This window comes from Oryza glaberrima, chromosome 7, assembly GCF_000147395.1.
Source record: "Oryza glaberrima chromosome 7, OglaRS2, whole genome shotgun sequence".
Taxonomy (NCBI): Eukaryota; Viridiplantae; Streptophyta; class Magnoliopsida; order Poales; family Poaceae; genus Oryza; species Oryza glaberrima.
This window is the reverse complement of record NC_068332.1, coordinates 18,605,458-18,622,510: the sequence shown is the minus strand read 5'-3', so window position 1 is coordinate 18,622,510 and position 17,053 is coordinate 18,605,458. Positions and strand designations below refer to the sequence as shown.

The 17,053-nt window shown below is 49.2% G+C and overlaps 1 protein-coding gene and 1 pseudogene across 1 annotated transcript; one reads left to right on the top strand and one right to left on the bottom strand.

The window, feature by feature from the left end:
• Nucleotides 1-959: 959 nt before the first annotated feature.
• On the bottom strand, nt 960-8,588 carry LOC127780275 (WUSCHEL-related homeobox 7-like; annotated as a pseudogene).
• Nucleotides 8,589-12,609: 4,021 nt separating this feature from the next.
• LOC127780069 (aspartic proteinase nepenthesin-1-like) lies at nt 12,610-14,302 on the top strand. Its single transcript, XM_052307024.1, has one exon. The coding sequence runs from the start codon at nt 12,674-12,676 to the stop codon at nt 14,033-14,035; it is 1,362 nt and encodes a 453-aa protein (XP_052162984.1). The 5' UTR covers nt 12,610-12,673; the 3' UTR covers nt 14,036-14,302.
• Nucleotides 14,303-17,053: the final 2,751 nt, after the last annotated feature.

Here is a 17,053-nt window from a genome sequence, read left to right as displayed (position 1 = left end):
ATTTCTGTTGCTGCAAATCTGTGTACAAGTAATGAGGCACTTACATACAATATAACGACCCCCATCATTCACAGTTATTTCTACCCTTCCAGCATAAACAAGGAATGACAAAGTATATATGTTCTGTACCGTTTGGGGAAATGAATTTCTATCCAACACTAGGTTTTCAAGCCTTACAGATTTTTTCTTGTTCAGCACATTAAACATGGCTGACATGTTTTCATCGGCACATGATAAATCAACAAGCTGCACTTCAAGAAGAAAAAAAATCAAGGGCTTCAAGGGCTTAGTTGAAGCAAGATGCAAATTGAAATCAGTAGGCAGTACACAAAATAGTGTGTAAAAACAACTTTGTTGCCCTCGCCAGTGGCGAATCTAGGACAAAAATTGAGGATAGGCTGGACTGAAAGTCTAAGTCTAAATTGATAATGCTAAAATAAGGCACATACCATTATCAAGTCAAATGTATCACTTACATAATTAAATACAAAAACATACTTATAAAAGACGTACCTTGACTTTTGACTAACCAGTAAAATGCTAATTTTCTTAGACCTTAGCAAAGAATAATGTGAGAAGCCACCTGAATATATAAATGAGCAAAATTAGTAATGCATAAATGGTAGAAGTAAACAAATGTTAACTAAAAGAAGTAACATACCAGCATCCTTTTCCACACTATGTTCCAAGCAATCAAATTTATCGAACCAATTCTGTTGAAAGGATCTCCAAATCTTACCATCTAATGTCCTAGGAAAAACATGTCCGAGTGCTCTATTTGGACCATTCAACAAATATGCCCTTCTCACTTCATCTCTAACTAGTAATTTTCCCGTGCTAACGCTACGGCTATATTTAACAATACAGATCAAATATATGATTCAGACAATCAAAAGAATGGAATCATATATTGCTAATTATATAACCATGTACAAATACATGTTTCCCACAATATATATTGCTTCAAGCTAACATTTTGCATATTCTATACACAAGGCAAATCATTTGCATGTACAGAAGAATAAATAATCAAGCTTCATTGAAATTGTAATTCAAACCAGAATAGAAACAAAAGTAAACACTTCAGCATCGCTCATCTTGCTGGTGTTGATGCTTCCAACAGCTGCATCACATCACTGAACTCTGAACAAAGCTAAATCTAAAGCAGCAAAGATGGCAATTACCCAAGGCCCCCTTTTGTCCAGGTTCTTCCTGAGATCATCCAGCATGCTCGTCCAGTTGATGGTTCCGATATCTACATCACATTAAGACAATGTCAGGTGCAAACTAATGTGCAAAGTTACAGATGGATCGGTCATCTTCAGCTAGCTTTATGTCAGATGGTCAGATGCAGTGTTTTTCAGAATTCAAACACAGAGGTAAGAACCTACTTCTTGACTTCAGCTCAATAACTTTTTATCATGACAATTATCACAGGCATTTTGCAATGCCATCTACCTTAAAACCTTGGTTCAGCAAACATTTAAAGACTATAAATTAGTTGAAATTTGATTTTAATTTTAATTCAGTTGTACATATCAAAGACAAATTAGGAGATAGATAGTATTACCTCCTAAAACTGTCTCAACTCTTATTGAAGCTATGGAGATATTTTCACCCTGCGGCTATCAATATCAAATATCTATGGTACAACAAGCAATGCCAACATCGAATTGTTGCCCTCAGAAACGATTATATGCTACTGAAGCAGAACATGGAAGCAACTCATTTACCTAGTGACCCTAGAAATAAGGGGATCAGGTGACCTGGTCGAAGAGCTTGCGGCCATGGACGAAGAGGAAGAACATGGCGACAAATCCTACATGGTGCCCCATCATCAGTCATTTAGAATAAAAAGAATATACAAGGCCTGTTGCTTTTGACAGATTACATTCTCACCAGGAAACAAAATCAGTCCACTGACAAAAAAATTGGAGGCATAAAAGCAGAAAAAAATGAAGCCCAGAGGCATTATAGCATCTTGCATCTGGAAAAATGAGTAGGCTAACATTATAGGGTAGATTACAATCTTGTTGGTTCCTGTTGTTAATCATCTGGCCTATTATACAACAAAAACCCTTCAATCCTCACCAATCTAGTTGGCTGAGATGCAGTAGTACTCGTGGCCACCCTGATGGAGATACCCTCTATGAATCAAGGTTATTCATCTGAACATGGCAAAAATATATTAACAATCTCATTTGTAAAAGGGAGTAATCTGGATTGCATGTAGCTAATCCAATTTTCATCGGTATGAAATTAAAATTGAATAAATACCCCAGATACATTAGACAAGATAATGAGTACTGATAAGTCACTCTATCCATTTAAAAAATATTGATTATATAATAAGTGTATCACTTTATCACCGGTTGTAATACAATGAGAAATACTTGACATGCATTAATATCAGACACTCCCTCCGTCCTAAAAAGAATCAACCTAGGAGAGGATGCGACCCCTCTTTGAACAATGTATCTGGACATACTCATGAAATTATGAAATTAGTTTTTTCATTCGTGTCCGAAAACCCCTTCCGATATCCGGTCAAATGTCTGATGTGACACCCCAACATTTTGTTTTCGCAAACTAAACACACCCTAAGCAAGAAAGATTGCAACGCTGTCATCCTTGTGTCATTAGTAGAAAAATGTTAATGGCACCAATCAACAGTACTGGTCACCGAGGAAAATGGTTAAGTAATCAAAGTGATGAAAAAACTTGATAGTAGCCATTACTTCCCTTTTGTGTAGTTTTAGTGCTATTGAGCATGTTAGACAGGTACTATGACATGGTTGAGTTAGATGCTCATAAGAATTTACTGTTTGATACGCATTTTAATCAAAACACTGAAGGGCTCAAAAAAAAATGAACCGGTGAGTATAACACCATATCGTGCTATCACCATTTTCAGATAAGGTGCTGTATTATTCACCAATTGTTCCACCAAACATCAAAAACATATGGAAAACACAATAGAAAAATGCCTCATATCAAACATAAAACTGAGACGATACACTGAAAAAGTGAGTAGCTAGCACCCTGAAACCTGGCCTGCGTGGAGTTGATGCGAGCTGGCGCCGAGAAATCGGGGGAGCGACGACTTGACAGCGTGGCGACAGTACGGTCATTTTGTCATTTTGTAGTTAAATCCAAACGAAACTGAAATGGAGGGCAACACTACAAGAGAAGTTATTGACTCCCCCCAATTGACACTTCTAATTAATCCATTTAAACATGAGCGTATGAATATGATGCATGCATGTGATACTGAACAAAGGGGGAAAAAATGCCAACAAATAATCTACCTAAATGGTGGTGATTCACGATTTGATCAGTTAATTAAATTGTTCATATCAAAGAACAAAAAGAGTACCTTGCAACTGATTGTTAGCGACGGCGCCAGTGCCCAGTAGATATAGCACTTGCAGGAAAATCAGGCAGGCTAGCGGTGATAGCCACGCTCGCAACGGTGACGGCGGCGTCCGGTAGCGACGGTGAGGACGGAATAGGAGGCAGAACGCCAGCAGCGGAGGAGGTAACGTCCACGTGCACGGCCAGCGTGGTGATGCCAAAGCCATGCTGTAGCAGACCGAGCTTCGTGGCATCGACGTCGTGCGCCTCCTCCGGCCTAGACATGGCGCTGCTCTTGTCGAGGCCGAGCTGATCGGCGGAGCGGCGAGAGCAGGTCCATGGCCGCCGTCACGGACATTGCCTGCGTCGACGTAGCCCTCGCGGGCTTGCTGGACCCGGACGAGCGGTCGGAGGACGAAGACGACAACGAGGTGGGCGCCGCCACCGGCGAGACAAGCTGCTGCTGCGGCTGCACCGGCTGGGGCGGGAGGATCGGTGGCAGCGTGAACGACGGCGCCACGGCCTCCCGGTGCGCCGTCGCCGCCGCTGCCGGAGCGGAGGCCCGATTACCACCGAGCCCGAGCCCCGCGTGGCCTGTCCCGCCGGACCGCAGCTTGTTCTTGGAGCGGGACTTGCGGTTCTGGAACCAGTAGAAGACGTTGGCGTCGCCGACCTGGCCGTAATCCTGCAGCTGCATGCGGATGCGCGGGATCTCGTCGCGCGGCGGGTTGACCATGCCGGAGTTGAAGATAGCCTCCAGGATCCGGATCTGCTCCGGCCGCGGGTTCCGCCGCGGCTTCGGGTCCGGAACCCTCACCTCGCCCACTGCAAAAACCACAAAATCCCAAATCAATTCCCTCCTACCGATCGATCTCGATCCCCTCTAACCTCGCAAAACGAAACCCTAGGGAGTAGCCGCCGCCGCCGCCGGTCCGGTGGCCGTGACGACGAGGCAGCGTTGGGTAGGGAGGATCGCGGGGGCGATGGTGAGGGATCGTCGGCGACTTGTCGATGGAAACCGTCCGGCGGCGCCGACGGCGCCGGCGACTTGAGGGCGAGGTGGAGGGGATCCGGTGGGTGGCAGCGTTTAGGGCTGGGAGACGCGTTTTTTTTGGCAGAATATATAGCGAGTGCATGATTTCTTTTTTCTTTTCTGAAATCGCCGCGAGTGCGTGATTTTAGGAGAGATCCGCGGCATGCGTGCAGGTGGGAGAGGCATGCACGCGCAGGTGGGAGGAATCAGTTGGCGGAGATATGCGTGGGGAGGTGGGATAAATCTGAGACGTTGGATCTTAGCTAGACGATTTGGACCGTTCCATGAGGAATGAAAGAATGAGGGATGAGTAGGGAGTGGGTGTTAGGTCAGACCGAAAAATATGGTCTTTGAAAACTCAGGACTGAATTTCATCCAAAAAATCTCAGGACCGGCAAATTCGGTCTCGGTCTGACCGAAATTTTTCAGGAGCGCTAGCGCGGTGGAGGACGGCGGCATCGCCGGCGTGGTGGAGGGAGGAGGCAGCGGCCATGGCACGGTGGAGGGTGCAGGCGTCGCCGGCGCGGTGGAGGACGGGGGTGTTGGCCGCGGCGCGGTGGAGGGCGGAGGCGCGGTGAAGGGCGGGGGAGTCGGCCGCGGCGCGTGGAGGGCGGAGGCGCGGTGAAGGGCGGGGGCGTCGGCCGCGGCGCGGTGGAGGGCGGAGGCGGCAGCCGTGCGGTGGAGGGCGAAGGCGCAGCGGAGGCTGGAGGCGGCGTGGTGGAGCCGAAGGCGGCGCGGTGGAGGCGGTCATACGGAGGCCGCGCGGTGGGAGACGAGTGCGGCAGTGGTAGGGTAGTTCTAGGGTTTGTTTGTTTTAGTGGGCTTATTGGGCTTCCTAGGCCTATTGGGCCAAAATTTCGGTTAATTCAGTTAACTGAGCCCAATAACTAAAATGACCGAAATAAATTCGGTCTTTTGAGGGCTGGGACCGAACAGATAATCGAATTTCTCAGTTTCGGTCTTTTCGGTTCAGTTCTTCGGTTCGGTCTAAATATACCCACCCCTAGTGATGAGTGAAACCATTTGTTGAACTATAAAGTGATAATTTTAGAATCATAATCATCTATTGGTATTCGTTTTACTGGATCGGCAAAAATTTCAATAGGATCAAATTCCACTCGATGCCTACTTGGTCTGTTTGTGCTCTCATCAGTTGCAGGTGTATCACTTAAATGGCTTGTATAGTAATTAAGCAATGTTGTTTTCTTCTCCATTACGAATCTACCAACAAATCAAAATACTAGGAAATGTAAATGATAACAAGTAACAAATAACAATGAAGAAGTAAAAAAACAGTATAGCTCACTGCCTCACTCACACTGTCACGTAGAGACTCCGGCGGCCAGGGCCCTACGGCCTGCACGGCTGCGCCCACGGCGCTGCGTGCAGCCCCCTTCGCCTTGCCAGCTTGCCGCCTCGCTCCGGTGCATGGTGGTCGCCTGTGTTGCGCCGCTCGGCAACCGCTCGTCGCTGCAATCGCACGCCGTCGCAACACCATGAAAAATCCCCACAGGGCAAGGCCAGCAGCCACAGGTCTCCAAACCCTAAGCCAATGGATAAAACAGACACAATGGGCCAAGTGGGCTTTGCTAAAGTTATAAGTGGACCATTTTATGCGTACCGGTTCAGCTACATAACCTCCATTGCTCCTGTTCTTCTTCGCGCCGCCAGAGACAGAGTTCCTAGCCTCTTCTCTTCTCCCTGCCTTCTCCAGCTGCTGCCATGGGAGAGATGCTATATACATAATTTTTTTTTTTGCAAAAATCAGAGGGTAGGCTAGAGCCTGATGAAGCCTACCCCTTGGATCTGCCCCTGACTCTCTTAATTATTGACCGAATCTGATTCGTATCCCTTAACCAAAATACCGGATATTTAAACCCCCAACTACTAAACCGTGTAATTTAACTCCCTCGACAGTTTTTGAGGGCGGTTTCGCTGACGTGGCGCCTACGTGGCGGTGTTGACTCGGTCTTTGTTCCACGTCAACTCGGTCTTCGGTGTAAATTCTAATGCACATCAGCACCACGTCAACTCCACGTGGAATGAAGACCGAGTCAACACCGCCATGTAGGCACCATGTCAGCGAAACCGCTCTCCAAAACCGCTGAAGGAGTCAAATTGTAACGGTTTTAATAGTTAGGGGTCAAAATATCTGGTATGGTTGTTCAGGGATACGAATTAGATTCGGTCACTAACTAAGGGAATCAAAGTGAACTTAGAGCATCTCCAACAGTCTTGCTATCTCACTCTCCAAGCCAAAATTTGGCAAGTTTGGTTCAAAATTGCACTCCAACAGACTTGCTATCGGGATGGCCAAGCCATCCGGCTGGCCAAATCGGCTCCCTGGCTAGCCAAATTTGGCCAACCAAAGCCAGCTTGCCATCCGTGTGACCCACGCCTGATTCCCCACTCTCTCTCCGCACGATCTCCATCCGAGGCACGTAGCAGCATCCCGGCGTCGTCGCCGTCCTGTCGCCCAGTGCCGACGTCGTTGTTGTCTTAGCACCCAATGCCGACGCCGCCGCCGTCGTCGTCGTCCTCATGGCGCCAAGGATGGCCACCTTCCGCTCAGCGGCCGCGGTGGCGGAGGAGTAGTCGTGGCGGGGGCAGCGGTTGCGGCGGAGCGCCTGCGATCTGCAGCGACGGCCTCATCTCGGCGTTGGATTCGGACTCACCTCCCCCCTCTCTCTCTGTGTGCTCAAGTGTGCGTGCGTGTGTCATGGCGGTGAGTAGGAGTGCTTGACCTCGGCGGGGTCGGGGTTGGGTTGGAGGTGGAGCACGGCGATAGGATCGGGGTGGCCGGAGGGGAGCCTCCGCCCGCCCCGCCACCGCAGTTGCCGGCCTCCGCTCACTGAGCCGCCACCCGTCACCCCGCCGCCTTGCCTCCGCCCGTCGCCCCGCCTCCGCCCGTCGCCCCGCCTCCGCCCGTCCCGCCGCCACAGCTGCCGGCCTCCACTCGCTGCAGCCCACCGCATCCGCTCGTCGCAGCCACGGCCTCCGCTCGTTGCAGCCGCGGCCTCTGCTCGCCGCAGCCGTCGCCCCGCCGCCCGTCGCCCCGCCACCTCGCCTCCGCCCGCGAGATGGGAGATGAGGCGGCAGTGGGGCCGGCTTCTCCCCTTTCGCCGGTAAGAAGATCGGTGATACTAGCTCGGGAGAAAGAGGAAGGAGGGGAGAGGAGGAAGAAGCAGCAGCTACTGATACTTGGGGACCCAGTGTCATAGACTTAAAATAGAGTGGGTAGATGGAGAGACTGTTGAAGCAAGTAACTAGTTTGACTAGCCAAATCGGATGGAGAGTTAGTTATATGGGTGTTTGGAGAGTCCGATTTAGAGAGGCTGTTGGAGATGCTCTTATCCCTAGCTGCTCCTCCAGCCGCATGCTGGCCCAACTTCCAAAGGCCTTGCTACTGCTTGCTTCCCGCACAAGCTAGCTTGAGGCCTTGCGGGGCTTGGTTGGCCCAAGGACCAAAGAAAACCAGTCCAACCTCAACATGGCCCAATTCCCTCTCATTCTTCCTTTGATATTCTTCCAAGGAGAAAGTACGCCGAATGTCCCCTCAACTTGTCATCGAGTTACAAAATCATCCCCCAACTATAAAACCAGATATCCAGCGTCCCTTAACTAACCATAACCAGTCACAAAGGTCCTTTGGTGGTTTTGACCCTGGTTTTGTCTTACGTAGAGGCTGAGTCAGCGTGGGACCCACGTGGGCCCCACATGTCAGGCTGCCACATCAGCCTCCTCTCCCTCTTCAATGTTCTCTCCCTTCCTCATCTCTCTCTCCCTTCTCTAAGTCAGCCGGCGGGAGGAGGAGTGCGTTGGTGGCCAGCGGCCGGCGACGGGCGACGCGGCGGCGGTGATGGCAGCGACGGGGAGGGGTGGCGTCTGCATCACGCCTGGCGCGGGTAACAAACCTTTCATCCGATCAAAACCACAGCACACACACAGTTCATGGCTCCAAATCCTCAAGTACGTTTTGCATGGACGCAGGGCTAGTGCACACATGGTTAGCGATGCTGATGGGCACGTTCGCCGGCAGCGTCCTGTGGTTCACGATGATGATCCTGCACAAGAAATCCACCTTCCTCATGAAGGTCGACGACACCCTCGCCGTCTTCCACACCCACGCCGTCGCCGGCATCCTCACGGGCCTCCTCGCCACGCCGGAGCTCTGCGCTCCCGACTGCCCGATCCCGAACATGCGCGGCGTCTTCTACGGCAGCGGCATCGCCAGCTTGGCAAGCAGCTCGGCGGCGCGCTGTTCATCACCGTCTGGAACCTCATCGTCACCAGCGCCATTCTCCTCTGCATCAGACTCTTCATCCCGCTCCGCATGTCCGATGACCAGCTCAAGATCGGCGATGACGCGGCGCACGGGGACGAGGCCTACGCTCTGTGGGTGTGGGGGGACGGTGAGAAGTTCGACGTGACGCGGCCGGAGACAACGAGGACGGGAGGTGCAGGCAGCGCGGGCCCTGAGGACACCATGGAGCAGAGGCTGACCAACATGGGAGCAAGGGGTGTCACCATTCAGTTGTAGAAGACGGGAAGGGTGTGCTTGCTCGTCGGCGGGGATGGAGGGGCCACCCAACTCCACTTCGCCGGCTGCCGCTCCTCTCCCCCGGCCACCACTCCGCTGCCTTGAGAAACTGCGCCGCGCCCTGCTCGTCGAACACCAGGTGGCTGAAGCAGATACGGACCGTGAATCCGCCGCAGGTGAACTTGGTCACCTGCGAAGCAAAAAGATCTCAAATTAATCAGCACCAAAAATTCTCTCGCTGGATTCAACCATCAATCGATCGAGCAGTTGAATCATTCGGATTTGGGAATTGGGGGGAGATGGTGTGAACCTGAGCCATGAGGATGAGGTCCTCGAGCTTCTCCTTGGGCGGAGGGCGAGGGAGGAGGTGCTCCTTGGCGATGAGTAGCAGGCGCTCGAGGTTGTTCACGTCGGTGAGCGCGCAGCTCGCTGTGGCCTCCACGAACCACACACCCTCGCCGGTGCAGTCCACCACCTCTTCCCCGCCCTCGTGGGCGGCGGCCGGCGGGGGAGCCTGCGCGCCGCTCCCCACCCGCCCGCCCGCTGCTCCTCGCCGCCCGCGCGCCGCCCCTTCCCCCGCCGCCCACCCGCGCGTTTCTCCTCGCCGCCGGCAGCTCCTACCCCCACCGCTGCCACGTCGCCCATCGCCGACCGCCGACGCCCTCGTCCTCCCGCCAGCTGAGTCAGAGAAGGGAGAGAGAGACGAGGAAAGGAGAGAAGATGGGAAATGAGAGAGAGAAGGTTGATGTGGCAGCCTGACATGTGGGGCCGATGTGGGTCCCATGCTGACTCAGCTGCCACGTAGGATAAAACCAGGGTCAAAACCACCCAAGGATCTATTGTGATCGGTTTTCGTTAGTTAAGGGACGTTGGATACCTGGTTTTGCGGTTAGGGAACAATTTTGCAACTCGATGACAAGTTGAGGGACCTTCGGTGTACTTTTTCCTTCTTCCAATTATTTCCAGTCCAACCTCAACATGGCCCAATTCCCTCTCATTCTTCCTTTTATATTGTTCTAATTATTTCCAGCCGTCACAATTTTAAACCGAATAAGTTTCATAAAAAAGAAAAACAGCTACTCCCTCCGTTTCAGATTATATGACGTTTTGACTTTGGGTCAAAGTCAAACTGTTTCAAGTTTAACTAAATTTATGGACAAATATAGTAATATTTATAATACTAAATTAGTAACATTAAATCAATAATTGAATATAATTTCATAATAAATTTGTCTTGGGTTAAAAATGTTACTATTTTTTTTCTATAAACTAGGTCAATCTTAAAGCTATTTGACTTTGACAAAAGTCAAAACGTCTTATAACCTAAAACGGATGGAGTATTAACTTTCTACTTAGAGAAAACCATGCATGAGATTTTGACATATGGTAGCTCACAGTTTCCTATAAGAGTTGTAACCATGAAAGTTATATTCTTTTCCCTTTTGGAAAAAGTACGAATGTCCAAAGTACGAATGTCCCCCCCCCCCCCCCCCCCCCGAAATTATCATGGTCAACCGAATTACTCTCTTGAATCCGAAAACCAGACATTGCTCACCCTGAGCTTTTAATACCGAATGAAGTACCCTCCTCGACCCAATCCAAAGCGGTTTTGTCCTACGTGGCAATCCAATCATCATTTTTTTCTAAAAAAAAAAATTGGTGGGACCCAACTGTCTTCCTCTCCTCTTCACCTCTTCCTAATCTCTCTCTCTCTCTCGCAGGTGCGCACGGCGACGCGGGGGCGGCCGCTGCAGCAGCAGTAGCGGGAAGAGGATGTAGCTAGGGAGAAGGGGCTGCAGCCAGCGCATGGGCCATCTCTGAGCGGAGCTCGTTGCGAAAGGCCGAGCACTCGTCGTACCGTCGCAACCCCATGGCGGATCACTCCCCAGTCTTCTCTCCTCCGACCCCTCCACGCCTGCCACCCCCGTGGACAATGACGGCAGGGCACTGCTCCTTGAGCCACCGCCGCCGCCGCCGAACACGGTCACCGCCAAAAGTGTCATCGTCGCGTAGCGGGCCGGACACGTAGGCGCGCGAGGGAGGCGGTGGTACGCCCAAGGCCGCCATCGTGGTCGCCTCTGCCGCCGCCGTCGCGGTCCTCGTGCTGCTTGCTCTGCCACGACAGCTCCAGTGGGCTGACCGCACCGCTGCTAAGCTGCTCCACCTGGTCGCTGTTGTTGGACTGCGACGTCGTCCATGTATGGTCGGTGGAATCGACGGAATTGGGCTCCCACGAGGGCGTCCACGCGTTGCCGGCAAAGCTGTTGCTCCCGCCGGATTACTGCGGCTCCGCCTCGCCGTGGATGTCACGCACGAAGACGTAGTTGTGCAGGCTCGGCTCCATCAGGTCATCCTTCACAACAACCTCTGTCAACCTCCGACTCAACGATGAGTGTGCCACCGCCGGCGACCTTGCCGTCACCGTACCTCCCGTTTGCCAAGCACTTGTCGTTGGCCGACCGGTCCAGCTTGAAGCTCTTGTTTTCCGACGACGACGAGTTGAGGTCCGCGACCATTGTTGTCGTCGAGCTCCGCCATGGGGTTGCGATGGTATGGCTAGTGCTTAGCCTTCCGCGGCGAGCTCCGGCTCAGAGACGGCCCCGTGCGCCGGCTGCAGCCCCTTCTCCCTGGCTGCAGCCACTTCCTGGACGCAGTCGGCACGGGCGACGGCGCACGCCCCTTTTCCCTGGTCAGGACCGACACCATCTTCCCCAGCTGCTGCTGCGGCCGCCCCCGCGTCGTGCGCACCTGCGCGCGAGAGAGAGATTAGGAAGAGGCGAAGAGGAGAGAAAGATAGGTGGGTCCCATCATTTTTTTTTAAAAAAAATGCTGACTAGATTGCAATGCGTACACCACGTAAAATGAAACCGCTCTGGATTCGGTCGAGAGGGATAATTTGTCTAGCATTGAAAGTTCAAGGTGAGCAATTCTGGTTTTTGGGTTAAGGGGGTAATTCGGTCGACCGCGATAGTTCGGGGCGGTGTGTGTGTGGGGGGATGGTAATTCGTACTTTTTCTTATTCTTTTATGCCAATAGCTAGCAAGTCGGATTATTAACACTTCGGTTGTGTGGAATTATATAATCATATACTCCATCGATTTCATAATATAAGGGATTTGGGTGGATATGACACATCCTATCACAATGAATCCGTACAGATGTCATATCCACCCAAAATCCTTTATATATATTATGGGACGGATAGAGTATGTATATATAATAATACCTACGATATGCTTCATATGTCATATGATTTTTTGTAAGTTAAACCACAATACCCAAATTCATATGAAATTATACTGAATTTGAATTATACCGGTACTTTATTCGTGGAGAATATACATATAAATTAAACAATCTGAAATTTAAATGGGAAACAGTTGTACGGCTCACTGTCACTGGTGCGGGTGCCTGAGAAAGACCGGAGGCATCGGCATGGGAGATCACTATTGGCATAGATCATCACTGGTTGGAAAATCAACCATTAGGATACAAATAGTCACTATATAAGTACAATTGATCATGATTGACAATGATTTTAATCGTATATAGTCCGTGGTGCTTGGAAGTTGATTGGACCGAATAGACGGCTGCTCATCAAAGAAATTCTTTTCATCGCTTTGCCAAGTTTAAATGCAACTAGGGCCATCTACGAGCTGTTGAAATGGTGGTGCTTATAAGATGAACTACCATCATCATCATATATACTTAACCAACACAACGAAAAAAACAGAAAAGAAAGAAATATGGAAGCCACCGCTGCAGCTATGCTAGCCCTCGTCCTCCTCTCGCCGACCACTCTCGCCACCGACGTTCATGGCTTCCGCGCCACTCTCACTCGCATCCACCAGCTCTCCCCCGGCAAATACTCCGCGGCCGTACGCTGCGACAGCCACCGCCTCGCGTTCCTCTCCCACGCCGCCGCTGCAGCCGGCAGCAAGGCCACCACCACCACCACCACCAACTCGTCGGTGAGCTTCCAGACGCTGCTCGACAACAGCGCGGGAGCGTACAACATGGACCTGTCCATCGGCACGCCGCCGGTCACCTTCTCCGTCCTGGCCGACACCGGCAGCAGCCTCATCTGGACGCAGTGCGCGCCGTGCACCGAGTGCGCCGCGCGGCCGGCGCCGCCGTTCCAGCCGGCGAGCTCCTCCACCTTCTCCAAGCTCCCGTGCGCCAGCTCGTTCTGCCAGTTCCTCACGAGCCCCTACCACACGTGCAACGCCACCGGTTGTGTCTACTACTACCCCTACGGAATGGGCTTCACCGCCGGCTACCTCGCCACCGAGACGCTCCACGTCGGCGGCGCCTCGTTCCCCGGCGTCGCGTTCGGGTGCAGCACGGAGAACGGCGTCGGCAACTCGTCGTCGGGCATCGTGGGGCTCGGCCGCAGCCCGCTGTCCCTCGTCTCGCAGGTCGGCGTCGGCCGGTTCTCGTACTGCCTCCGCTCCGACGCCGACGCCGACGCCGACGCCGGCGACAGCCCGATACTGTTCGGCTCCCTCGCCAAGGTCACCGGCGGGAACGTCCAGTCCACGCCGCTCCTCGAGAACCCCGAGATGCCAAGCTCCTCGTACTACTACGTCAACCTCACCGGCATCACCGTCGGCGCGACGGACCTCCCGGTGACGAGCACCACGTTCGGCTTCACGCGCGGCACCGGCGCCGGCCTCGGCGGCGGCACGATCGTGGACTCCGGCACGACGCTCACGTACCTCGTCAAGGAAGGCTACGCGATGGTGAAGCGGGCGTTCCTGTCGCAGATGGCGATGGCCAACCTGACGACGGTGAACGGCACGCGCTTCGGCTTCGACCTGTGCTTCGACGCCACCGCCGCCGGCGGCGGCAGCGGTGTGCCCGTGCCGACGCTGGTGCTGCGGTTCGCGGGTGGAGCTGAGTACGCCGTGCGGCGGCGGAGCTACGTCGGCGTGGTGGCGGTGGACTCGCAGGGCCGCGCGGCGGTGGAGTGCTTGCTCGTGCTCCCGGCGAGCGAGAAACTGTCGATCTCCATCATAGGCAACGTCATGCAGATGGACTTGCACGTGCTCTACGACCTCGACGGCGGGATGTTCTCTTTCGCGCCAGCGGATTGCGCCAATGTGTGATGGAGTAATTACCGTTCGTTAAGTACAGTATAAACCCAATAACTACGGAGTAGAAGTACTATATTGTACGCATGTGGGGATCATATACAGTTTTGGTCTAGCTTGCTGTTCATCATAGGACAAATAAGGCTTAATATCTCTTGTGCCGTCATTCTCTGTTTGAGATTGTGTCCTAACTGACGACGTTCTATTTTGCCGTGTCTGGTACGTATTCTGGTGTCACCTGATTGACTATGCTCTGATGATTTTCAGCACTAATTAAACAAGTTTGAATATAATGGAAGGAGTAGGTTTTGGTTTTCGACTCTTTCGTTTGGCCTACGGAAGAATCAATTAATGAATACTCTCTCACACACATTATGCTTCAGTAGGATTATTAAAAAAAAACAACTGTTGTACGTTTTCAAGTGAAAAACTTTCGAAGCTAATAGTAACTACACTATAACTAAAATATACTATTTGTATATAATTTCACCATAACTATACTATAGCTAATATAATTTTGAGGCTAATATAAATTCACCGTAACTATACTATAACTAAAATATACTTGTATATAAATATTAAAAAAATAGGAAGGAAACCCGCACAATTTATTTATTATTTATAAAAAGAATAATATTCACTATAAGATCCATAAATTACCTTATAATCGTAAAGAAAAAAATATTTATACCATGAAATAGACGATAGACTTTGATATACAAAATGATAATATCTATCATATTCAAATAAAAATTACTTTTGTCTTGGTTATATATAAACTAGGCTATCACCATCCTCCACAAGCATAATATGGGTTTTTATTTTTTTTTATTTTTATTATACATCTAATTTACCTATGCATGTTGATGGGTAATATACAAACGAATAATCTATGTTATTAAAATTATTTATGCTAATTGACAATGCTATCTATTAACTTATTAAAGGAATAGAAAAAGGAGCATCCACGTTCGCTCTCATGGTCTAGAAATTCTCATATTAATCGGAGAAAAAGAAAAACAGAGCCCATATAGAAATAAATTTAGAAATAATTGAAATTCCGAATTAAAAAATAAGGAATATAGGAAGATGAGACTAGAGTCCATATAGAAATATATTTATAAATAACTGAAATTTGAAATTAAAAATAAGAAATATTAGAAGTAGAGTATAGAGTCTATATAGAAATACAATTAAAAAATAATAGAAATTCGGAATTGAAAATAAGGAATATTAGAAGTAGAGTATAGAGTCAATATAGAAATACAATTAAGAAATAATAGAAATTCGGAATTGAAAAGAAGGAATATTAGAAGAAGAGTATAGAGTCCATATAGGAATTTAAAACTAACTAAAATTCAGAATAAAATTAAAAGTAGAGTTTAGAGTTCGTATAAAAATACAATTTACAAATAACTAAAATTCAATTTTTTTTAAAAAAAACATGGGAAGAAGAGTCTAAAGTCAATATAGGAATATAATTTAGAGGTAAGTGAAATTCGAAATTAAAAATTAAAGAATATTGAAAGATTAGTTTAGAGTCCACATAGAAATACAATTAGAAATAATAAAAATTCAGAATTAAAAATAAATAATATTGAAAGAAGAGCCTAGAGTCTATATAGAAATACAATTTACGGATAACAAAAATTTTGAATTAAAAAAAGAAATATTGAAAAAATAGTCTAGAGTCCATATAGGAATATAATTTACAAATAAAAATTTGATATTAAAAATAATTAATAACTAACACGTATATAAATTAGTTAGTTTCGTAAAGTTAGTATAAAATTTAAAATTATGTTGTCATTTTAATATATTTGAATAATACATTGAGAAAGCATATATGCTATTATATGAGAGAAAATATAATGATATTAGCCGCGCAATCTGCGCGGACCACCATGCTAATTTACATGAGAACCACGTAATAAAGAGGGATATAAGAGACATAATAAAAAGGGATATAAGAGACAGTGGATTACATTATAATGGTAACTAAAAACAGAACAAAAAATATCTTTACCGTGAAATAATCCCTTGTTCCGCACCGCCGTCTTGAAGCTCCTTGACCCGTCGCCCCAATTTGTGTCGTTGAGGTTGAGCGGAAGCCAACAGGGAAGGGGAGGAGTAGGCGATGGAGTCGAAGAAGATGCTGGATTGGGGCCCGTCTCCGTCTCATCGCTACCCTTCTCGGTTTCTCCATCGGACAAGGTCGACGGCGGGGCTAATGGATCTGAAGCTTGTTGGGCCGCTGGTGTGCCCTTGTCACCCGTCCCGATTTGCACCGAAGAAACTCGCCGGCTCGAGTATGGAGGCCGTAGGAGGTAGAGGAGTGGGGGCGCCGATGCCACCAGATCCATCCTGAGCTTGTCGCCCTCCACGCACCACGCAGTGTCAAGCTCACCGCCCCATCTGACGGTGGTGGAGGAAGGGGAGGAAGGCGGTGGCCATGGGGACGTCACAACGGTGAGGAAGGAGTGAGCGGCCATGGGCAGCTCCCCTGACGGGATCGATGGAGCTAGCGCTGGACGCTGGTAGGCCGCTCAACCCGCTGTGAGCCGTTCGACGGGAGTGGGCGTCGCTGGATCGAATGATAGGGAGGGCCGGAGGGGAGATTTTTAAGGGAAGAGTGGGGAAAAGTTAGGGGAGGGGGAGATTATATATTTGTTTATGATTTTTAGGATGTTGAGTGTAAAATGTTGGATTACTCTATAAATTAAAAAAATGTGAGGATTGAAGCAAAAAATTTTAAGAGTTGACATGAAAAATGGAATTCACCCCTTGAGTCACTTCGCATTGTGGGATAAATAGATTAGAGAAATATGATCTTGTCCTATGTGTCACTCTAATACCCTCTTCGAGTGCCCTTAGGCCATTCCTAGTGGAGTTTTATTTTGTGGTTTTCAAGAGTGCCATATAATCTAAATTTTCGTGGTTTTATATTCTCCTAATATCATTTAATTATTGAATGGTGTTATATATGAAACTATTTAGTCACAATGGGGTTTTATTTCAGTTTCCAAGGCATAG